Source organism: Alternaria rosae, assembly GCF_020736505.1.
Source record: "Alternaria rosae strain MPI-PUGE-AT-0040 chromosome Unknown BKA58scaffold_3, whole genome shotgun sequence".
In the NCBI taxonomy this organism is placed as follows: domain Eukaryota; kingdom Fungi; phylum Ascomycota; class Dothideomycetes; order Pleosporales; family Pleosporaceae; genus Alternaria; species Alternaria rosae.
In genome coordinates, this window is record NW_025763572.1 from 1,548,155 (window position 1) to 1,571,890 (window position 23,736).

At 51.6% G+C, this 23,736-nt stretch overlaps 6 protein-coding genes across 6 annotated transcripts; 2 read left to right on the forward strand and 4 right to left on the reverse strand.

The window, feature by feature from the left end:
- Positions 1 to 1,595: 1,595 nt before the first annotated feature.
- BKA58DRAFT_428063 (cytochrome P450 monooxygenase-like protein) lies at positions 1,596 to 3,550 on the reverse strand (the record flags this gene model as incomplete). The annotated part of the gene is made up of 6 exons (XM_046173006.1): positions 1,596 to 2,135; positions 2,199 to 2,879; positions 2,928 to 3,012; positions 3,116 to 3,207; positions 3,260 to 3,296; positions 3,347 to 3,550. The coding sequence occupies 6 exons, from the start codon at positions 3,548 to 3,550 to the stop codon at positions 1,711 to 1,713; spliced, it is 1,524 nt and encodes a 507-aa protein (XP_046027598.1). The 3' UTR covers positions 1,596 to 1,710.
- A 1,039-nt stretch (positions 3,551 to 4,589) lies between these two features.
- BKA58DRAFT_380168 (uncharacterized protein) lies at positions 4,590 to 6,472 on the reverse strand. Its single transcript, XM_046169879.1, has one exon. It carries the CDS (start codon positions 6,384 to 6,386, stop codon positions 4,977 to 4,979), a length of 1,410 nt encoding a protein of 469 aa, XP_046027599.1. The 5' UTR covers positions 6,387 to 6,472; the 3' UTR covers positions 4,590 to 4,976.
- Positions 6,473 to 6,606: 134 nt separating this feature from the next.
- BKA58DRAFT_380169 (exosome component 2) lies at positions 6,607 to 8,053 on the forward strand. Its single transcript, XM_046169880.1, has one exon. The coding sequence runs from the start codon at positions 6,742 to 6,744 to the stop codon at positions 7,777 to 7,779; it is 1,038 nt and encodes a 345-aa protein (XP_046027600.1). The 5' UTR covers positions 6,607 to 6,741; the 3' UTR covers positions 7,780 to 8,053.
- Positions 8,054 to 8,067: 14 nt separating this feature from the next.
- Positions 8,068 to 9,786, reverse strand: BKA58DRAFT_454603 (uncharacterized protein; the record flags this gene model as incomplete). The annotated part of the gene is made up of 1 exon (XM_046174517.1): positions 8,068 to 9,786. One exon carries the CDS (start codon positions 9,784 to 9,786, stop codon positions 8,158 to 8,160), a length of 1,629 nt encoding a protein of 542 aa, XP_046027601.1. The 3' UTR covers positions 8,068 to 8,157.
- Positions 9,787 to 11,620: 1,834 nt separating this feature from the next.
- BKA58DRAFT_399815 (phytanoyl-CoA dioxygenase family protein) lies at positions 11,621 to 12,989 on the reverse strand (the record flags this gene model as incomplete). The annotated part of the gene is made up of 3 exons (XM_046171563.1): positions 11,621 to 11,828; positions 11,963 to 12,677; positions 12,728 to 12,989. 3 exons carry the CDS (start codon positions 12,987 to 12,989, stop codon positions 11,621 to 11,623), a joined length of 1,185 nt encoding a protein of 394 aa, XP_046027602.1.
- A 2,886-nt stretch (positions 12,990 to 15,875) lies between these two features.
- On the forward strand, positions 15,876 to 23,419 carry BKA58DRAFT_454607 (polyketide synthase). The gene is made up of 3 exons (XM_046174518.1): positions 15,876 to 16,588; positions 16,641 to 16,912; positions 17,072 to 23,419. Exons 1-3 carry the CDS (start codon positions 16,213 to 16,215, stop codon positions 23,234 to 23,236), a joined length of 6,813 nt encoding a protein of 2,270 aa, XP_046027603.1. The 5' UTR covers positions 15,876 to 16,212; the 3' UTR covers positions 23,237 to 23,419.
- Positions 23,420 to 23,736: the final 317 nt, after the last annotated feature.

The following is a 23,736-nucleotide window of genomic DNA, read 5'->3' on the forward strand; positions in this document are numbered from 1 at the left end:
GTGACAGAGCCCGTACCTGAAGAGTCCTCCGCACTTCGACAAAACAGCGAGGACGTGTCCGACAACATCGAGTGGAAGATTATACTGGGGTGGAAACCGCTTATGGCAGTGTTCTTGATGCGAGTTCAGTATAACGTCCCCATAGGGTTGCGGCTCAGCCTGCTTGCGACAAGCCTGGTTTCGGGAGAGTAATTCACCTTTGATGCATTTCATTGAGGATGCGAAAACCTGTGCCCATTCAATATCTAAAGCTACGTCCAGTGCAATTCTTTCGGCGACTTCACGACAACTATATAGTCTGGGACAAGGTTAGACAATGACTGCCTACGCTTGATGTGGATCACGTTTACACTATATGTACAGTCAAATAATTCCTCTAGCAAGCACAGAACACAGTCTATGTCGTGCTGCAAGCTCATCACAGTAACATCCATGCTCCACCCATCCTCAAATAACATGGGCGTCAATCATTTCGCTTCGCGCTACGTCACTTACACACAGTTAGTCTCTACACAGCCCCCATGTTTATCAACCACCACGAGTAACACATCCACCCAACTCAACCCTTCGCACACCAGGGCGTGTTCATACCTCGGTTTCTCCCCTAGCAAAGCGAACGCCAATATCCGAAATAACCTCACCACTCAAAGCACTACTACAGCACCATGCAGTAATGGCAGTGTGGGAATGACATACGCGGAAATGGGAGACACCGGAGGGGATAATGTGGCGTCAAGTGGAGGAGTTGGTGGAGGAGGTGCATACGGAGCAGATAGCGGCCGAGGGGATGGTGGTGCGACGAGCGGTGGTGGAGGAGGCGGTGCAAGCAATACTGGTGCCTGATATACAGTGAGGCTGCGCTGATATACGAATTTGTCGGGAGGAGGTGACTGCCTAACAGCCCTGTCCGCCACACAACAGCACAGCCACCACCACATTCGCTTCCGAAGAGGCTACGAATTACATCAAATGTAACGTGAAGAAATGTTAAGTTTTGCACGTTCCAAGCCATGAAGCCTTATTCAACAAACACATATTCCAACGACTTCTGAGCCAAAGTAAATCTAAAGTTCTTCAGCGTAGTTTCTTTTACTATAGACCACACGCTGTTCTCCAAAAATTTAACAAACCGATCACTCGCACATTTTTTAACATCCCGAATAATCAAAATGTCTTCGATCTTTGTCGCCTTCCTCGCCTTTATCAAGAGCAAATACATCGACACACCACCTACTCTGCCCGAGCCAGCAGAATCCGTCGACAAATCCGAACCCGCTAATTCATCGACTACTGCACCCGAAGCATCAAAGCCCGCCAATGCATTCCCTCTTTCTCTGCCCGATCCTGACCGAAAAACTTACGGAGTTGCAACTAAACCCAAACCGGAACGTGGTAATCCGACCGAGTATAAATGTATGAAACCGATTGTAGCGGCGTATGAAGGCGCGAGTTTTGATGTGTTCGGGAAGTGAAAGGGTATGGGATGATTTAAGTTCAAGTTTATGAATATTGGGGGTTGGATGTAAAGGATGCACAAGACCGGAAGGCGTATTAGAATGTTCCCCCAATCAGATGTATTAATGTGTGACAACAAGTTTCTGTGTGTCTAGTTTCTAAACAGAAAACAACCTGTGTAAAATTATCTATCTAAAACTCCCTAAACCAAGGACCATTACCTTCGGGCTCTAAATAGACTGCAGCCTACCTACTCTACACAGCCACACGCTTCAACATAATCGACTTCGTCGGATCCGGCATCATAGTCCTTCCAACCGCCAATTGCTCCCAGCGCTCTATCCGCCCCAAGGGCATCTTGATATCGTAATCGAGGATTAAGCGCGTCAGCACGAGTTTAATTTCATTCGTTGCGAAGAAGCGGCCAGGACACGCGTGGCGGCCGTAGCCAAACGACAGATTTGTTTCATTCGCAGACACGAATTGCGAGCGCGCGTTGTCTATAGAGCTACCGCTAGCGCGCAGATTAGAGTGCCGGAACGGATTAAACGTGGAGGGCGAGGGGTAGTTCGCTGCGTCCATGTAGACGGCATAGGAGGGAACTTCGAGCATGACGCCCTTGGGGATGCGTTGGCCGTTGGAGAGAGTGATATCTTTGAGGACGCGGCGGTTAAAGGATGCTGTAGGGGTTGATTGTGTTAGATTTGTGATAGCTTAGGGAGGAATGGATAGGATCAGCTTACACATGCTGGGAGGGTTCACGCGAACTGCTTCTTTCATGTAGCTGTCGAGCTTGACCATTTGTTGCAGTGCACGTGAGGTGAATTCGCCGCCGTTGTCCGCTATGGCGGAAGCGATCTCTTCGCGGAGAGGTTGGATGTACTCGGGTGTGGACGCTAACGAATAGACGATGTTTGTGGCGCTCAGGGTGGTGGTGTGAACTGCGGCGAAGATTAAGCCTAGTTGTAACGTTGCTGCGCTTTCTACTGTGACGGCGTGACCCTGCTGGGAAGTGCGGGTGAGAAGCCATTGCATTAGGTCTTCTGGCTTTTGCCAGTTGGGGTCGTTCTTCTCGGCTTCTATCCGCTCGCGAACGATAGGCTCTAAGTGTTTCGCTGCTCGTTTCTCAATAGCTCTTAGCTTCTTAATCTCAGGTAGTCCAGAAGCTAAGAAAGGTCGTAGCCACGGGCGCATTCTCTTAACAGCTGTAACTGCGTCCCCAAGAACCTTAGTGAAAGTACACCTGATGTCTAGGTAGTCTGGGTCCTGGGAAAGCGCAGGCCCCACAAATATACGACCAGAAACTTGGGCAATAATCTTCATTAGCTGGCTGTTGATGCATACTTCGGTCCAGTCGTCGCAGGGAGGCAGGTGTTGCCTCATAGCTGCCTGGACTTCACTAAATATTATGGCATTCAATCGGGCTACAACGTGTCAGTAAAGTTGACCTACATGAAACAGCACACACATACCGAGTGCCGGTGTAAGGTCCGATTTTACAATGTGTGCTGCGACTGGGAGGTCAAGGCTAAACTTGGTGTACTCCTCCGCCATTATCTAGAACACAGTCAGCAAAGCTCAGCAATCAAACCCAGAGATAGTCGGTAGGCCATTAGTCTCTTCAGATCAAGTACTACAGATGAAAAATTTGAATACTTACTCTCACGACTGCCTTTGGGAAGCTGAGAAAATCATCTGGCAAAGCTCTCAACTCTGGCATTAAGCTTGGGGGTATGACCACAGCCTCCTCCCCTAAATGCTATTAGCACTCAAGCGTACTGTGTATTCTATCAGAACTACTGACCATCTGAGGTTGCCATGTAGTAGACGCCATCTTTGAACTGTTCCTAAGTCAGTTTACATACTCCACTAGCTAAGTCGGTAGTTATACTTTTTTATATCCCTCAATATAAATTTCCTTTACAGACTTCAGTAAGCCCGTGCGCGCGTCTTTAGATTTAGAGAGCGCGGGGATCTTTGCGAGCTGAAACTGTTGCTTTAGTTTCGGAGCGAATGTGAACAACACAAAGACTAGAGCAGCTATAGCGGCTGTCTGTAGAGTATATGTTATTTTAACATATGTGAGCAACTTCATAGTTGCGGAGTCCGGCGTCCCGGGAGTGGTGGTGATGTTGGTATCCATTGCTCCGAGTTGCTTTTGAATGGGGGCAGAGGCAACCTACTTAAAGACTGCAGACGTGATGAGGGCCGGGGCTTGACACATGCAAACACCAACCAGTTCTGCAGCCCGGAGTACGGGATGTCTCAAATACCGACGCTGTATACCTTCAGATGCGCATCTCTCGCCACTGACCCCTTGCCCTGTCATTGGGTTGCTGTGCAATACGGTATACGAGAAGTAACAAGGCGCCAGCACAGGTTTAGTGCCCGTCGAGCGCCACTTCTCAACATTTCATCATGTTTCATTGATTCTGTGTGCGTGCTTTGGCCAATCAAGCTGTGGCACCCGTTCATCGGACTAGAAGAGGCTCATGGCTCTTCGGATGCGGGCCCTTCCGGGATCCGAAATTGTCGTGCATACCAGGCCGCTTATCTTGATGCGAGTGTACTCTGTACAAACGGGGCAAGACGCTGAATAATATGCAGGCCTTGGAGGTGCCAAAGTTTTGATGATCTGAGGGAGAAGAGTGGGCGAACTGAGTGATAGATTGTGGGGCTACTAAGGCCCAAAGATCCAACCCGAGTGGACTGGCTTACGATACCCACGACCGTCCCTATCTCTCGCGGAACATGTTCGGAACTTAAGCATTGAGATCTTCGTGGACAAAAGGTTGAGATGGCCAGATCGTCACGAGGAGTACAAACTGCTGTACCAAGGGAACTCTGTTTTCAAGAGTGACAAGCACATATTGCCGTACGTATGGGATGTCCTTCTCGAGAGCGAGAAGAGATTCAGGTTGCGTCGAACACCGTCGGAGCTTCAGGGGAACGTGAACCCGGCCGCCGTCTGGCAGCCAGAGTTTCCCGCCTTGAAAGAGCTCACAGTGAACATTACACTCCCTTTCTCAATGCGCGATAGGGACAACAGCGGTTGGGACTACTGTATAACCAGAACAGTAATCGAAGATCACTTCGAAGGCTGTCGTACATATCTCAGCACTCGGAAGCTTACAGTCAAGATTCGTGGTTTGGACTGCGGAGAGTATTCAACCGATGGAGACGCTAGTCCCAGCACCAATGCCTGTCCCAATGGGTGCGCTGAAAGGATTGCGGCATGCTTTGCGAATCTCGTCGGAATTAAGGATTAAATTGACCGTATGGACGAGAAGGACAATGATGAGATTCTTGAGGGACGTTGGTCTGGAGCGGTAGTCTTGGAAAGAGCGTGTCAACTTCGTAAGCTCGGAGATCGTGAGGGGGATAGGACAGTTGGCTGGGTGTTTCTACAGTCAATTTGTATCATGGGAAGAAGTTTTGACGGTTAACAGAACAGAGCGTTGATGCCACTGCTATACTCTTAGCCCAGTGCACTAGGCAGCGCCCGTCTTACACGATACATGCTAGCCCTCACTATCAAACACCACTTTGCTTCTTCCTTGTGTACCTTCGTCAACCGCATTCCCAACCTTCTTAACCACTTCTTTGTCGAAGAAGGCAACACCCAGCTCTTGACTTGTGAACCAACTCGCCCGGTCAAGGTTTCCAGAGCCTAGAACGAGGACTTCATCGTCTACAATGGTCATCTTGAGATGCGACTGTTGAGGCTCCTCGGCCTCGTTGCCTCTCTTCTTAGGCCCGCCGATCGGCTCGAAGTATGATATGTGTAGGCGACCGGGCTTAGGAGTCGCCATAGCTGCTTCCTCATCATTCGGATTGCCGCCATCACGAGTTAGCTGTTGATAGCGTTTGATGAGCTTCTTGATGCAGCGTGATGTTGTGGTACCTGCTGTGACCAACTGCTCGAGTATCATGAGACGTTCGGAGGTCAGAATGCGTACATCGATACCGCGGGCAAGCGCTCTCAGTATCGCGGACAAAACAGGCGGTGCGGTGACGTTTGGCGTTTGAATACGAATGCTTCTCTCGGCCTTTGCGAAGAGTGTGAGTATGAAGACGTTCAGAGGCGTTGGCGGAGCCCGAAGAGTGTCTTGAGCTCCAATGAAACTAAAGCGTGGATTACGACGGTGTGGGCTGGGAAGGAAGATGGTATGTATACTGCGAGCCGACAGTAGTGCAGACGATTTCAGCGCACCGTGAAGCTTTACCGTAGCGCTGTCGGGAACGTCAAGACTAGTCGGAGCATCCTCTCGCCGTTCCCAGAATGTGCGATAGAATTTGAGGAACTGTTCGACAACAGGTCCAGTAAGGGTGACGGCACCCTCGAACCATTCTTCCCAGCTGATATTGCAACTTGGTAACACTGCCGTCTTCCGATCGACGATAATGAACTTGGGGTGCATGACACTGAATGGTAGTATGAATATGGACTTGATCTCGAGGTCCAGTCCGTTGAGTTCAGACGGGTCAGGTAAGCCCAACTTCTTAACCCATACTGAAGGCGGATATGTCTGTCCTGAAGTGGCTTGTTTATGGAACAGCTTCTGAAAGACCGAACTGGAAGAAAAGCAGAGTCGAACTCTAATTTTGTCCGTCCCTCTCCTGACAGCCTTGTCGGACAGTCTTCTCAAGACTTCGTTCAGTGTTCCCAGAGTGGTCGATCTAGCCCAGAAGCAGGTGACCAGAATAAGCTCGCGGCTAGTAGACTCGAGAAGAGGCACTAATGAGTCGTAGATTGCAGATCCAGTTCCCGTCATGAAAGCGTCGAGATGAGAGGTGGTGATCAGGGACCGCGGATATCGGGCATAGTAACTTGGGTCATCGTTCGCATTGGCCGGCGCCGCAGCATCCAGGGCTGAGATGAAGGGCTCGTTGAAGCTAGACACGGCCGGGGATGGTGTTGTTGGTGCCATAATCCTTATGTGCGGACTCCCAGTTGAGAGTAGCGATACAACGATGATCGAGAGGGAGTGGTAGCGAGATTCGATTGTTGATGGATGACGTCGGGTCGGACCTGTCGCGACTGCCATGAGTAGACGCGTCAAGACTAGGCCTCATCCGGAAAGCTCCGCAGGGATTATCGGGGAAGCTTCAATCCCCGCCAAAATTTCGGAAGCTCTTCGCAGTAGACAACATCACCAACACCCCCGCGATATCACACGAACGCAGCCTCGACTGAGTCAAAACAACTGACTGCAACGCATCGATCGATCACATACTTTACACCCGCGAGACAGAACGCGCCGTCCGCACAGGCGTATCTTCACCATGCCAATCTCCATACTCCCACCTAGCGCACCTCTCCCACCACGGCGCGATGCGAAAGACGAATACGACGACTCCGATGTGGAAATGGAAGACGATGACTTCGCGACTTCTGGCTCGAAATCGATAGTAACACCCGGCGAACACATAACCTCGGACCCTCAATGGATGCGCGGCCACGGCACTTACATCCCAAGCCTCCCTCCCTCCTCCACCACGATAATATCGACCGTCGCGGGTACCCTGCACAAGACCAACAAACTGCTCTCTGTTCAACCGTTGCGCGCCCGATACCAACCCGAGATAGGCGACTTGGTCGTAGGACGCATAATGACGGTTGGAACGAAGAAGTGGAATGTGGACATCGCAGCGCCAATGCATGCAAATCTGCCTTTGTCAAGTATAAACTTGCCCGGTGGAGTTTTGCGACGCAGGACGACGGTAGACGAACTGAACATCCGGACATTCTTCCAAGAAGGCGATTTGCTCGTCGCCGAAGTGCAGAGTCTGCACCAAGACGGCACCGCATCCCTCCATACGCGATCGCTCAAATACGGAAAATTGCGGAATGGCTTGTTCACTAGTCTAAGTGGCGCAGGGGGTGGCATACTGAGTCGCAAGGGTGGTGTAGTGAGGAGTAGACGGCAAGTGTTCACGCTGAACACCGCGGCAGGCGAGATCGACATTGTACTTGGTGTCAACGGATACATCTTCATCAGCAAACATATCGCAACGAATGCGGACCCGAAGGAGATGGGTATCAACAGGCTAGACGAAAGTGTGACCGAGACGCTGTACTCCAGCCAGAACGACGAGATCGAGCCACCTGTTGTGCGGGAGATTACCAGGGTCAGCACATTGATCAAGGGATTAGTAGCATGTGGCGCGAAGGTGGATGAGGATATGATCGTCAAGGTATACGACGGTGCGGTTGAGCTTGAGGCAGAAGAGCAAAGTCTAGGTGGTGTGGAGAGGGGAATTGGCGCCAAGGGTGTCGTAGAAGCTGTGCTTGGACGTCTGGAGGTGGAGGCTGCCGGCTGAGGCTAGACGAAGTTTGAGGCATCCAAAAACATTCAGAAGTAAAAGACATCGGCATGTCATGCCGCTCAAGCGGCGGGTCTACGCGCCCTGACGGGTTGTATCTGCCGACTTGTCAACGTGCAGCAGCAGCAATCATTGCGCTGTAACATGTAGTCACTTGTCAGAAGTATTCTGGCAACAGCACTCACGGAGCGCACATAGATCGCGCACGCCCAAGAGAATCGTAAAGATAGTCAATCATACATTACTCATTGTGCAGTGAAGACATATTACCCTCATCTAAAAACGTATATGTAAAACATCGGCCCTGTATAAAGCGAGCGAAGGAAGAAACCCAACATGAACAGAAACTCCGAAAGTCATTAGACACAATGCCAATCACCCTTCCATGACCAGCAACCCCTCCCTCTCCAATCTCCTCAGACTATCGATATCACCACCAGCCTCTATAACAGCCTTCATAGCCGCTCGACTAAGCTTCCTGCGCTTATCCGCAGCTTCCTTCTCCCGTCGTGCTTTGGTCTTGCTGGAACCGCTAGGCGCGACGCCCGTAAGGATCTTGCGGCTGTCGTCTGACGTGAAGTTCACGAAGCCGACACCGCCACTGCTCGCGCTCGTTTGCCGTGAGGACTGATGGGAAGAATGGCTGGATTTGCGTCTTGACGATTGGCTGGAGCGGTGATGGCTTGATGATTTGGAACGGTGAAAGCGTGGCTCGACGCCCGGTGAGGGAGAACGCGAGACTGATTGGCTGGTGGGCAGCACTTGGGGCTGCGCGTAATGGTGTGATGGTCTGTTGTACATGGCTCCACAGCTTGCCATATCGAACGAGGCTGAGGCACTGGGGGTCGAATAGCTATCGTTCGGAGTGCCGAAATCAAATGCGGCTGAGTCGTAAGAGATTCCTAATCCTTCTAATCTCACGTCCTGGCTCGTAGATCGCATATTGCTTTGATTGAAGCTGGTAGAGTATGGCGGCTGAACGATGTGAACGTTCTCATTCCACCAACCTGCTGTCTCAAGGCCGTTGCTAGTGTCACATGAGGCTGAGAAACTAAGGTCCAGAGCTGGCGAGGTGTCGGTGTCCCATGTTGTCACGGGTAATTGGAGAGAGGAGGGCGGGGTCTGCAAGGCTGAGAGAGCCGCACTCGATCCGCTAGAAGAGCGATAGGCAAGTCCCATGTTATCGTTGAAGCCGCTGTCGGATTTGCTGGAATTCTTCATTGCTGGCGATGCGGATGGAGTCAATTGGTAGTTCGTAAAGTTTGACCTGTCGTTTGGTAGGCTCGAATAGTCGTTAGTGTAAGCCTGGTGGTGATTCTGGACAACACTCCCATTGTTGCTTTCTTGCTGACCCAGATTGGATGAAAGCGGGGGCGAAGCGATACCATGTGACGAGGCTCTCGTAAAAGATTCAGTTGGGATGTCCGTCTTGCGAGTCCAGGCATTCGCGATGGACGATTGGAAATGAGATGATTGCATCATCTTTGTCGAGACTGAAGGATGTGATCTCTTCGTAGATTTGGTAATGCCGCGATACTTAGGTTGACCGTGAGAGGATAGAGCCTTCTTGACAGATCGTCCAGAAGGGTGGGGTCGAGATGTAGGAGGCTGAGAGGTGGACCTTGAGTGATTTGTCTTCAGCTCAAAGAGATCTTCGAAACTTAGCAACTCGGAGTCGCTGCGAGAATCAATGCCGGAAGATGATGTAACATAGAAAGAGGAGGCAGGATCAGCAGATCGAAACGAGGTTGCGTTTTGTGCGTACTTTTCGAGAGCCTTGTGCCAAGCAGCCTGCGTTTCCCGATCGAGTATAGGCTCAGGGCCAAAGCATTCGCTGTTGTTTGGCAAAGACGATTCGAAATGATGTGTCAAGCTATCTGAACTGGATTGCTTAGGCGTGCAGTTGTTGAACTGGTTGAGCAAGTCTGTCTCGACATATTGTTCGAATAAGTGGCCCAGGTCGACTACTTCGACCTCTTTGTCGCTGATCGGTCGTGTTGGCATATTGTCGATAGAGCGTTGATGTTATAGCGATGAGAGAAAGTATTGTTGTAGCGTGTTTGATCGTGTTGACTAGCAATGGATAGGCAAATGAGTGGCGTTGGAGGATGAAGGAGATGTGGTGGTGAGTAAAAGTAATAAGTAACACGGTACTTGTACCTGACTGATAGATACGCTGTGGTGATTACAGACCTGCACGAACTACTTCTGTAACGTGCCAATGATGAACCGTAACAAACATGCTAAACAAACCGGACTAGAGAGACATAATACTGCATCCAAATATGGCAAAATACCTTACCGGCCATTTCCTACTTGGTGTACATTCCATCTATACTTAGCGTAGTAGGTCGAATTAGGTTGACCCGGGGTTGGCATGTGGGGACCAAGCCCCAACCCTTTGGTTTCAGGTAGCTTTGAGGCGTTCGCACCACCCGTGCCACGAAACTTCTCGAGCCCGCGACTAGGGTAATTGAACATGTCGTAAAGATAATATGTGCATGCTCATGCAGCCATCTACCAATTTTTGGGTGTTCTCCCTAGGTGCGTTGCCCACGCCGCAGGTACCCGTGATACGACAATCGGGTTGTAGATGACGTTCTTTGTCGCGGTTTCTTTGTGTATACCGAAGCTCGACCTGCATATGAGTGAGAGGTAGCGACCTGAGGGTTGTTTCAAAGGGAGAAGTCGGAAGGGCGCCTGAGCACTTCATGAGGGTGAGGTCGCAGCTTAGATTGTTGAGTAGACCACGTGGATTACGAAATCTTCAATGCGACAAGACGCTTTCGCCACTTCAGTTACCGAAAGCCTGGGAACCGGCAAAGACAGATATCGCAGACGTTTTCGACTCATCGATTTCGAATCAGGTCTGCAGATTCCGAGAAGTGGATCGATGGCCAAAAACAGATGCAGGAAAGGGGATTTCCAATCGGTCAGGATGTAGCTAGTGCAGGAACCAGGACCTTGGATCAAAGGTAGTTGAGCGTAACAACGTGAGATCTGCAGCACAGTCAATCTGATGTGCAATCCGGGGCTTGCACGTTGGAGGCCGCAAAGATTCAGTGCGTGGACCTTCCAACTTCACCAGGTCTGGAAACGATCTGAAACTGATCATAGGATCGAAATGATAGTGTTTCAATGTGCGACAACGATGTTAGGCCTCGCTTTTGTTCTTAACAGATTGTGACGGCATTGTCTTTAGTCTCACGTGTCTGGTTTGATCCGTGGCATACTACCGATGCAGAGACTCGTCATCGTATTCTGAAACGATTTGTACATCTTGAGTGACTAGTCAGCGCCGGTTGCCGCGGTGGTGATGGAGGTGGTGCCATGCAGAACGCGTTCACGATGGCAGCGTGGTGTTGAGGCTTGCCCAGGTGCGCACGGGCGGTTTAGCGCGTCGTACGAACAGCTGTGGGTCAGCCCCGGACATGCGTAGCTCGCGGGTCTCTAGTATGACGGCTGCATCAGCGCAGCAAGGATCGAATTGACGTTCACACTTTCGTATTCGTTCTCACAATTCTCTTGCCCAATTCTCCCCTTACACCAGTGTAATGGATCCCGACGCGCCCGTCGCCAGTGAGCCGCAGCCAGGAGTCTTCCGTTGGATCATGGGCTTCCTTCTGGTTGGCGCATGCTGGGGACTTACAACACCATTCATGCGCAAAGCTGCCATGTAAGTCTCAAGCTTCGTCATCTACTGTCTTTTGTCTATTTTTGCCTGTCCGGAACGCGTCCAGAGCTAATGCGCGTTTCCCAGGAACTACACGCCGCCCCAACGCCCCGCCCTCACCGATCCAAACAACTCCTGGCTGAAGAAGAAGGTTCTGGGAGTACTCTACGCCGTAATTGGCGTCTTGAGCAGGCCAGCATATGCGATACCACTATTGTTGAACGTCACCGGCAGTGTGTGGTTCTTCATATTGATAGGCAAGGCGGAATTGAGTCTCACGGTGCCAATCACGAACTCTCTCGCGTTCATGTTCACCGTGTTGGGAGAGTGGTGGGCAGAGAAGAAGGTCATCAGTCGAGGTACGTTGTCTGACCTGATCTGTACAAGCGATATGGGCTAACAACAAAAAGACACCTGGATAGGCATGGCCTTTGTACTCGGCGGCATCGGATTATGCGTCCAGAGCAAATCGTGATCAATCTACCTAGAATTCTACATGGTCGTTACCAGTCCCTCGCGAGTCTGTTATTCGTATCCGTCCCATTCGCTGCTGCTGTTCCCTTGGACAATCTCGAAAATCCCTGTTCAGGTGGCTGCAACCAGTTCCTCTCGTCGTACTTCTCCTCGCCTTCAATGACGTGGAACGTATAGATGTTCCGGCTTTTGCTGCTAGTGTTCTTTTCCGATTTATGGAGGATATTACCATGGATGAGCACTAGAGTGCCGGCCTTAACCTCACCCATGTCGTACCTTTCCTCCTTCTCGACCATCTCGTACTCCTTTTCGCCGTTTGTTTCCTGCTGTAAGCTTTTGGGGAATCTGGCGCCCTCATTGTCGATGAACCCCGTGCCGTTTCCTGTTCTTACAAATCTCTTCTCAATGGCAGCACGCTTATGACTCCCAGCAGCGAAACTCAGACATCCATTCTCCTGTGTCGCATCCTCGAGCGCATACCACCATCCAACCGCGCTCGGCGGATCCGTGTACAAAAAGGTGCTATCTTGGTGTGGTGGCACTGCGCCGCCTATCTCGGGCTGTTTGCAGATGACCATGGATTGCAGGACACGAGGGTCGCGAAAGCCGAGGGAGGAAGCGATGGCGGCGTTGCGGGCGGAAAGGGACATACTGCGGAAGGAGGGCGACAGCTCGTGAAGATAGTGCCCGATCTTGTTGATGGCGCGGTGTTTGGGTTTCGTCAGCGAGCCAGACTCGTCGAAGGCGTCTGCTCAGATGTCAGCATACTTGTTTTGGATTGCTGAACGCGTTACGTACCCTCTTCGAAGAAGAATCGTACCTTATCGCCGGATTCCAAGAAGTAGCTGTCTCCAACATGATCCGCGCCGTCGTCGCCACCAGTCGAGAACTTGGTCATGGGATGGTCGTCGAGTGAAAAGTCGTTGAGCATCTTGTTCGTGTCTTCCAGCAACTGCTTGACCGTTTCTTGCGACAGCGCATCCGGTATCAGTAGATAACCGTTCTCGTTGAAGAAAGTGAGCTGTTCGGGCGTGAGCCCTTCGGCGGTTTGCGCAGTCATAGCCGGATGAAGGATTGGAAATACGTATGATCTGTGGTATGGAGGATTTTGCAACGACAGCAATGTACGAGTGACTGTTACCCAACTCTTGCGTGCAGGCCGTATGTAAGCGTCGGAGATGGCCGTAGCCTGGCGCGATGCCATGTGCTGCCCCGCTGTCGCCCCGCGTCGTCGGGCTTAATTCCGCTCGGAACCAAGCCGGCCAGCCTCGTCACAAACGCGTCGCGATGTGAGCAGTCCTCGACCTATCCACCGCCCCCATCCTCGGTCACATCAACGACGCTCACCACTAGCCTCAAAGATTCGAGCATCTGGTCACGGGACCTCCAACCCGCAGTGCCACGAAACGATAGCTCGTCCTCCTGGCTCATCCCCAGCAATAAAGAGGCACGACCGGTCCCTGGCTTCAATACTACGCGACTTATGCCCACGCTAAACACGACTGTGGTCAGACTGCAATCCCGAAAGACAGGAGACGACCACACCGAGATGCAGGGAGATGAAATGTCGGGTTGTGTAACTCCAGAATAGCTCACCCAGGCAGCGACGACGCGCAATGACCTCGACCCACGAAGGCTGTCACCCTTGCGTTTGCGGCTCTTACGACCCTGCACGTGCACACTCCCCACACGGAGGAGACGACTGATGGCTGAAACAACACGTGGAGGCTCAGCGGGCTCGCATCTCTCCGCCCGTACCTGACCCTTCACCTAGCCATGCATGACATAGGGCTGACGTGTATCTGGGACCGCCCTCAGATCCAGAGACAAACGACCTCATCGTATTCTGACTACCATATACCCAGCTGTGTGAAACAACAGGGTCCCAGGTATATTAGAAGCCATGTCCTGGACTCACCGGCTTACCAGTGTTGCCGAACATAACTTGTGGGATGCGATGGACAAGGGACCTCAGCTTGCTGGAATAGGCTTCTTTCTGCCTCATGTGCCTTTCAGAATTATGTCTCTTCTGTTAATCGGGTGTCTAGACTTCACTTCCTTAGTCACGCCTACATGGCAGCCTGAATGTCTACATTCAAGCTTGGCTCAAGGCTACCGCGGCTGATGGCAGAATGGAAAATACCGCTCGAATGCACTTGCGAATAAAAGTAGCTCCTTCAGTCAGGATGATTGGCTAGCGCACCTGACCAACCCTTGTTGTTACTATAAACGCAACAAAGAACCTTGACTCGCGCGAGTAGCACGCCAGAATCTCCTACAGCTACCTCGAAACCATCAAAGGAGTATTCATATTGCCAGCTAGGGGCTATGTTTCGTCTCCAAAAGGATGAGGACGTGCCAACTTCGGATACAATAGCCAGTTTTTGTCAGGTTAATGCCTCCGACCTACAGGACAACGATCGAAATACACACTCCATCATAACGGATCCTATCGGTCAGAAGGCACGGCAGCTTCCGTACCTCGAATTACAATATGCACAGCGTCATATCAAGAATAGTTATCACATGTTGTCTTTCGCAAGGTCAGGTACGAGGAAAGGGTTAAATTGATCCATCCCCATGATTATACGATTCGATACCCACGCGTCCAGGAAGATTACGAAAAGAAGGTTTTGCCAGTCGTCAAATGTCAATCCGTGTGCTCGCACTGTGACTCGATATCCTGGATGATAAGGGACGCAAAGTTGCGAGGGACGAGTTGCAGGACGCCACTTGCGAGGCTGTTGATGGGCGGAACCATTGGACATCTCTCCACAACATCAACTGAACATACGCGATGATTCTCCAAGTTGTTCTGGGTTGGAGAGATGATACCATCCTCCCGACATGGACCGTCTTTCATGTGCACTGCGCGGTCTTGGCACTATACTCCATAGTATCACCCTCCTCGTCTCGAGCTATCAGCAACCTAATGATCCGTCAAAGAAATTGAATGAACTGGAGCAGTTTCTGCAACATCACTCAGAGTTGCTTCGAAAGTTGCGGCCTAGATTCCACTAGTGATGGTTGTGGATACCTCGGGGGCTCTTCGGCCATTTGTAAGCTTACGCGACGAAACAGTTGATAGCGTCCAAAGCCAAGTCAGGCGTACAGCAGCCAAGTCATATTACACGAGCGACCCGGTACGAAACCTACGAATAGATTAGGGCGACCTGCTGTTAGCATATACGAGATGGCTGAACGGTCGGCAGGAGGTACACTAATCAAGAGCTTTACGTGGCTAAACACTGCGGCAGCCTAAGTAATTCGGCATGCAATGTATACGCTCTATGACATATTTGTCTTACAAAATCGCTGCTGTCTACCTGAAAATGCAGGATTTCGATCACCGAGGAGCCTATCACTGCCTCTGGTGGCGTTAGCTAGTGCGCCAAGTCGTGGAAATCTACTTCGTGTAACCACAGTCGATCACGGTGCGTGCCGTAACTGCATGGCATTAGGAACGGCTACCCGTAGCCACCGGCTTGCCGTTCTGTTACACAGTCGACCATGCTAGGACGGCTTACACCTACCTCTGGTCTTGCGATTTGTCTCTGGCTTAGACGAATGTCATGAACATATTTTTTCATTATGATGTTCAGTCGTTGTCTCCATTCAAGATACGGAAGAATTCAGCCCCCAGATTACAGTCGCATGCGCCCGGTCTTTTGTGAGATTCAAGACATACGCCCGGGCGCGGGTCAGACATACAGGTGCCGTCTACACCAGTCTAGCCTCATATGGCAGACTACTGCCTAGGTCTTCCTCTTTCGACTCTCGAGCGTGGGTTTCTAGTCTTGAGTATCAAATCACCACTGTTTGCGGGAAGTTATTTCTTTCATGGCGCCGGTAGCCTGGTAATGCGAAGCAAGGGAAGGGGCGCCCCCACATGCACAGTACAATCTCTAGAGTTCGGACGCGCGCACCACTGGTTGGAAAGCCATGATGTGACTTCACCTTCCAGTTGAACGCTAGAGGTAGGCGTGTTTGCACCCAGCCCGCCTGGCGCGGTCTTGAGATCTCTAGTCACGGATCAGGCAGGCACGTTGCAGCACGCAATTGCGTTAACAGACGCTTTATTTGTTTGTCGGGCGTCCATACGCTCAGGCAGCTGCTCACTCACCTATGCAGTCGCCGCCCCGCATTCCCCAGCACTTCACTATAAGTCACTGCAGCACCCGGAGCCTAGTCTTTAACCTACAATGAAGTCGCACTTGCTTACACCAACGACTCAAACCTGATCCATACTTTCTGAAACACCTGGACCGACGATACCTTACGATATGAACGCCTCCGCCGATAGTGAACAGCCATTCATGGCTCCCTCGAGCCAACCCTGTAGTGTGGAGCCCATTGCCATTGTCGGCTTTGGCTTAAAATTTCCACAGGATATTACAGATGCTCAGAGCTTGTGGAAGCTACTTATGGAGCGCCGATCGACTATGACCGAGATACCCAAGAACCGTTGGAATATCGATGGTTTCTACAAAGAGCATGGTCACCGACCTGGTACTGTAAAGAACAGAGGCGGTCACTTCCTTGCAGACGACCCCGCTCGCTTCGATGCTCCTTTCTTCTCCATCCAACCAGCGGAAGCGGAATGCATGGACCCTCAGCAGCGCCTTCTGCTAGAGACGAGCTACCATGCTCTCGAAAACGGTACGTCGTGTTTCAAAAAACTAGTTTTGCTCGCACTGACGTCTACACACAGCCGGCATCCCTATGCAAGCAGCTATAGGCACCAGGACATCTGTTCATGTTGGCTGTTTACTTCAAGAGTATAGCCAGATCTCTCAGCGAGATGCCCAGATGCCAGGAGATTACCGCATCGTAGGATCCAGCGGTTTAGCCATGCTTGCCAATCGTTTGAGCTGGTTCTATGACTTTAGTGGACCAAGTATGACCGTCGACACAGCTTGCTCAGGTGGTCTCGTCGCTCTCCACTTGGCGTGTCAGGAATTATTGGCTGGGAGCGTAGACATGGTACGTCAGTTCATACAAAAAAAACCTGAACAGGTCTGGAGCCTACATCGACGTTATATCATCTACTTTGCATGTTTCCCTGTTGATGTAGGCTGCAGACCTGTTCAGTTTTTCCTTTTCCTAGGTTGACTTGATATCAAAACTAACACACGATTGTAGTCACTCGTCGGCGGTAATAATCTGTGCCTACTTCCAGACTCGACCGCTCTCTTGAGTAGTCTGAACATGATGTCAAAAGATAGTGTTTGCTACTCGTTCGATGAGCGCGCATCGGGTTACGCCCGAGGTGAAGGCTTCGGTGTACTCATTCTCAAGCGTCTAGACAAGGCCATCGCAGATGGAGACACTATCCGTGGCGTCATACGGTCAACTGGATGTGGGCAGGATGGAAATACCCCAAGCATAACATCGCCCAGCCAATCCGCCCAGGAGCGCCTCATTCACGAGACGTATGCACGCGCAGGTCTTGATCTCGGTGACACTCGCTATTTCGAAGCGCACGGCACCGGTACGCCCGTGGGAGATCCTTGTGAAGCTGCGGCTATCAACAACGTCTTCTCCTCTCGAACGCCCGAAGACCCCATCTTCGTCGGTGCGCTAAAAGGCAACATGGGACATCCTGAGGGCGCCAGTGGTATTGCAGGGGTCATCAAATCGCTTCTTGTACTTGAGAAAGGCATCATCCCACCTAATGTTTATCCCGAGCGTATCAATCCTGCTGTCGTAGCAGCTGGTCCTAACCTCAAGTTCCCACTCGTATCAGTAGTCTGGCCCACAAGCGGCGTCCGGCGCGCAAGCGTAAACTCTTTCGGCTACGGAGGCACCAACGCTCACGTCGTTATAGACGATGCGCTGAGCTTTCTCAGCAGCCGTGGACTGAATGGTCGGCACTGCACTGAAATCATCCAGGACAGCAAATCTGCGTGTCGATCGGATTCCTCTGGCGCCATAGAGAAGGAGGGAGATGACGACAATCATAGCACGGGTACCAATGTATCATCGGAACCTCTCGCCGACCTCACCCCATTCACTACTACGGACGACCCCAGCATGCTCCTTGGCGAGATTGGCAGGAATGTTCCAAAACTGTTGATACTATCTGCGTTCGATGAGCGTGCGGCTCAGCGATCGGTCTCCGCCCTTGGGATATGGATGAGCAACCACGCAGATGACGAGGACCGTACCCAACTTCTCGGTGATATTGCATACACTTTGGCTGAGAAGAGAACACCATTCCCCTGGAAGACGGCCTGCGTCGCCTCACCAGATGTGCGGTCGCAACCCATCTTTCCTGCTCCTACACGAGTCAAACAACACGCAAACGTGTGTTTCGTCTTCACTGGTCAAGGTGCGCAATGGCATGGAATGGGTCGCGAGCTCTTGGTGTACGAAACTTTTCGCAGCGCTATGCTTGAAGCCGATCGATACTTCAAGTCACTCGGTAGTTCCTGGTCCCTCATCGACGAATTATACCATAAGTCTAAAGAAGAATCCGCCATTCATCAGCCGGAGCTCAGCCAGCCAATTTGCACAGCGCTACAAGTAGCTATTCTCGACCTGCTGGCCTCATGGAATGTTCGCGCTTCAATCTCGGTAGGGCACTCGTCGGGCGAGATCGCCGCCGCCTATGCTAGCCGTGCAATCTCACGAGAGTCTGCTTGGATGGTGGCTTATTTCCGGGGGCTTGCCGTTGCGATTACTCAGACTCTCAGACCATCTCGTGGCGCAATGATCGCAGTTCAAGCTCCCCTCGATGCTTGGAAGCATATGATGGACGAGAAGAATGCTGAGAATCCCGATGATCCAATCGCTATTGCCTGCTACAACAGCGCGGCCAGTTTCACACTCTCGGGTTCACATGATATCGTTCATCAGCTGGCTGCAGCTCTCAAAGAAGCGCAGATCGAAGTACACGTTCTCATGGTCAACGTTGCTTATCACTCGCCACATCATATGAGTTCAGTAGCCGATATCTATGGGAAGCTTCTCCGAACCATCGATGCTGGAGAGCCACTAGAGAGCCAGTCGTCATTTATCTCGAGTGTCACTGGGCAAGATATCCAATGTCTAGATGAGCTGCGGTCCTCCGAATATTGGCAGCGAAATCTCACTGGGTCAGTCCAGTTCTCTGCTGCGATACAGGGAGTATGCGCACGGCAAGATGCATCCAGCTATCTTTTCCTCGAGATCGGTCCGCATTCCGTTCTACGCTCGCCACTAGGCGATATTCTTAAACAATACGGAAGGGACATTACAACCGATTACAGCTCTGTCTTGCGCCGGGATCGGGCCGCCGACATCACCGCCATGGAATGTGCAGGGAAGCTACACATCATGGGTAGCACTGTCGATATAGCCGCAGTGAATATGGACAGCGGTCGCAGCCCCAAATTCCTGCCGTCACTTCCGCGTTATCAATTCGAAGACAAGAAGAAGTATTGGCTTGAAGGCAGGACGAGCATTCAGTATCGTCAGACACAATTTGTTCATCATGAGCTTCTTGGCTCGCGCACTCCTGACTGGAACGAACTTGAAGCACGCTGGACGAACCGTATTCTCTTAGATCAATCACCATATCTCAAGGATCATCAAATTAATGGTCTTTGCCTCATGCCTGCGGCGGGCATGCTTGCGATGGCCATCGAAGCTATGCGCCAGTACTATGGTCGGCGTGCTGAGAGTGCAGTGGGCTACAAGCTCGAAGATGTCAAATTTACGAAGGCGATGACACTCTCGGCTGATCCCCGCGGTACCGAGATACAGCTCACACTCCGACCCGCGATGCTGGAATCACGTGATATGCAGCCGGGTTGCATGTGGCACCAGTTCTCCCTCTTCGTCTACGAGGACGGCGGATGGCACTTGTGCTGTGCCGGATCTATTTCGATCGAATACAGCGAAGGCCACGAGAACCTGGGAGGATACAGTGAATATGCAAAAGCGCTGGAGGAGAAGAAGCTCGCCTTCCTTTCGGCTTTGGACGAATGCCGCATCGATATCAGCAGCGCTGACATTTACGATGCATTCGATGAGGCCGGCCTTGCCTATGGCTCAACTTTCCGGGGCATGCGCAATGTCACGTGGGATCGAAACAATCAGGCGGCTGGCACAGTTGGTCTTCGAGACTGGCAGACACACGCAAAATTCGACTACAGTGATCCGCATCTCGTTCATCCCGCTGCACTGGACACCATACTTCAGATGACGTTTCCGGCGTATTCTATCTACGCCAAGGACTCTTCAGCCACCACTGTACCGACTGGTTTCAGCAACGCATGGTTCTCTGCAAACCTGCTGCGCAATTCTTCTGATGCGCAAGATGTTAGGGTACATGCGAAGGTTTCTGGACGTGGATTTCGCAACAAGCTCTTCTCTGTCACTGCAGCATTTGCCGATACGCAAGACCTCTGCTTCTACGGCGATCTAGAGACTACGACTATTGGTCGCAGCGACACATCCACAGAGAAGAAGGACGTGCCGCGCAGCCTATACCGCATCGACTGGAAGCCAGCTAGCTTCGATCACCCGACAACTTTGCCTACCTCATCACTCTCTTCCAAATTCTGCATTCACATTATCTACGATGAATTGTACTCATCACAGGTAAGCTTGATGCAGAATCTTCGCCGAACGATGGCAGCGCAAGACGAGATTGGTGTCGCCTTAGTAGCATGGAGTTCTGTATCAGAACATGAGCTTGGCAATGCTACCTGCGTATTTCTCCCTGGTTTAGACGGGAATTTACTTCGATACATGCAAGAAGACGAACTCGAGAAGATCAAGACCTTAGTATCGAAAGTCGATGCCCTGCTGTGGATCACGTTCCAGCATCGAGCTCTTGACCAGAGCCCTACCGAAGGCCTGGTTTCAGGACTAGTACGTACGCTAGCGACGGAATCTGAAGACTATCGGCTCGTAAGTATCAGCCTCAACTCGGAAAATGGACTTGACACAGTCGCTACCCATATTACGACGATTACCAAGACACTCTTAGATCCGCAACCTGACCCGGAGGACGAATACTGCGAGATTGACGGCCAGCTCTGCATTCCACGTGTGGTCGACGACCCGGAACTCACTGCTCAAGCACTGCCTACCGAGGATACTTTAGTTACTATCACCAAACCTTGGAGCGAGCTTGACAGCCCAAAGTTGACCGTCGGCGCGGCAGGCATCCTGAGTACACTGCATTATGAGCAGGCTTCCGACAACATTGGAGAGCTTGAGCCAGATGGTGTCGTTGTTGAAATCAAGGCAGTTGGTCTCAATATGCGGGACGTAGCGGTTGCACTTGGCCAGGTTCACGATGAGACCTTCGGAAGCGAGATCGCTGGAGTCGTGGTACGCACTGGCTCATCACAAGATGGAGGCTTCCAGATTGGTGATCACGTTTTCGGCGTAACACGAGATGGCGTTGCGCAAATTGCCCGCTGTAAATTCTCACAACTGCATAAGATACCGCACGGTATGAGCTTCTGCGATGCCGCTATCTATCCAGTGGCGTTCTGTACAGCCTACTACGGCTTGAAGCAGTGTGTCGGTATACAGGGTGGCGAGTCCATCTTGGTCCACGAGGCTGCTAGTACACTCGGCCAAGCGATCATCCAAATCGCCGTTCTCCACGGATATACGGAAATCTTTGCGACTGTAGGCACATCTGAAGAAGCGGCTTTTCTGGAGAAGAATTTCAACGTTCCGACGTCGAATATGTTCCGCACTGGCAGCCTCGACTTCCAGCACGGTATCCTCCGTTTGACGGGAGGCCGAGGTGCCGATGTTGTGATGGGCTCTGAAGAACTCTTGCAAGCTTCTTGGCCATGTATTGCTTCTTTCGGACGCTTTATTGGCGTTGGAGAAAAGGACGTCTTCAATTCGACCGCGAATGGCTCAAACGAGATTGTGGTACCTCCTACAACGAAGAACATTACCTTCGTCAGCGTCAACTTCCAGGACCTAGCACAAAGCCATCTATTTGCTGGCATCTTCAGAGATGTGCTATCACTGATGGGAGGTGGTAAGATCACCATGTCTCTACCTCCGACCGTTTTCAAGCAGAGTAAGGTTCAGCGGGCTTTCCAGTCGCTCAAAGATGGAGAGACGCTCGGAAAAGTAGTCATTGAGATGGACGGCGACGATATTGTGGAGGTGGAACTTTCGCCAGATTCTGACAAGCCACTGTTCCCCTCGAATGCCAGCTATCTTGTCGCTGGGGCATTCGGCGGTATAGGTCAGAGCATTGCGACGTGGATGGTACACAATGGAGCCAAGCATCTAATTTTGCCGTCACGATCACCAGTTGAGGGTACTGGATCTGATCGCGATTACTTCCTCCAAGGACTGATAGCACAAGGCGCCGCAGTGTATGCTCCAGTATGCGACGTCGCCGACTATAACCAGCTTAAGGAGACCCTTGCGTCCTTCCAAGGCCTTCCGCCAATCAAAGGGTGTGTCCAAGCAGCAATGGTGATGCGCGACTCTTCTTTCGCAAAGATGTCGAGCGAGAAGTGGCACGAGTCGCTCGCACCCAAGGTAGACGGCTCCTGGAACCTGCACCGGCTTCTACCGGCCAATCTCGACTTCTTCGTCATGTTGTCATCCTCCACCGGTATCATGGGCTCGTTCGGTCAATCAAATTACACCGTTGGCAACACATACCAGGACGCATTAGCGGCACATCGTATGCGTCACGGCCAACGCGCTCATACCCTCGCCCTGAGCATGGTTACGGGTGTTGGCTTCGTGGCTCAGAACGAGCAGATACAAGCTCTGCTCCGCGTGCGGGGTATGCTAGAAGAGGTGCCCATGAATGACATCTACAAGCTGCTACGCTTCTGCTGTGACCCCGAACGCGTCGATGCAAGCACCGTCGGGTCCCAGATCATCACACCCTTGACCCTGCCGGCTGATCTTCGCGCTATGGGTATCGTGGCACCTCTTGGTAGTACGCGGCCGATGTACCACTACCTCGACACGCTCCCCTCGCGCTTCTCTTCCGACACCGCGTCCGCCGAAGCCAAGAATCGTCCTTCGTACAAGCTCTCAGAAGCCACGAACCTTGCTCAAGCCACCGATATAGTTGTCGAAGCGATCCAGAACCAGCTTTCCAGTCTCTTAGTAGTTAGCAAGGACGACATCGATCCTCAGAAGGCGATCTATCGGTACGGCGTGGACTCGTTGGTCGCGGTGGAGATGCGAAACTGGTTTTCGAAGGCTATCGGAGCGGACGTTGGGACTGTGGATATCATGAGTGATATCAGTATCTGGTTGTTGGCCGTCAAGGTCGCGGGGAAAAGTAAGTTCGTGAAGGAGGAATTGAAGGAGTAAACAACCTCAACCAAGAAGAGAATGCGGCTTGACTCAGACTGGGGCCTGGTCTTGCTCCGCGCTGATCACTGGGGTAAACTGCGTCATCATAGACCTGACGACAAGACCTGACGACAAGAACTAGCGAGCACCTCCAAAAGCATCCTCGCTAAATCTCGTCTGCGACTCCGGCAACTCGGTTGGGATAAGCCGGCTCAGCACACATGCAGCCATCACCAATATTAGTCACGTGTTGGCATCGTCATCACAGCAGTCATTCCAAGGTTATCAGTAACAGCTAATAGTATAAGAGTATTCGAAAACTAAGGGAGAACGGTAGTGGAAGCTGCATTCTGATGTCGGCAAGTTTCCACACAAATTGCCACCTCACTTCTTTATCATCCGACCTTTGATCATCATTTCCAGATCCTCTTTGCAAGTGCAGCTGCTTTCATCATGATACTCATTCTCTGGTCTGGCCATCGGGCATCCTGTGGCAGAGATCTCGAAGGAGATCTCGT

Coding starts and splice junctions, on each gene's coding strand:
- BKA58DRAFT_380168 (XM_046169879.1), bottom strand. CDS start 6,386: ATGGCACCAACAACACCATCCCCGGCCGTGTCTAGCTTCAACGAGCCC.
- BKA58DRAFT_380169 (XM_046169880.1), top strand. CDS start 6,742: ATGCCAATCTCCATACTCCCACCTAGCGCACCTCTCCCACCACGGCGC.
- BKA58DRAFT_454607 (XM_046174518.1), top strand. CDS start 16,213: ATGAACGCCTCCGCCGATAGTGAACAGCCATTCATGGCTCCCTCGAGC. Junction 16,589..16,640: donor CTACCATGCTCTCGAAAACG/GTACGTCGTGTT, acceptor GTCTACACACAG/CCGGCATCCCTATGCAAGCA. Junction 16,913..17,071: donor TGGCTGGGAGCGTAGACATG/GTACGTCAGTTC, acceptor ACACGATTGTAG/TCACTCGTCGGCGGTAATAA.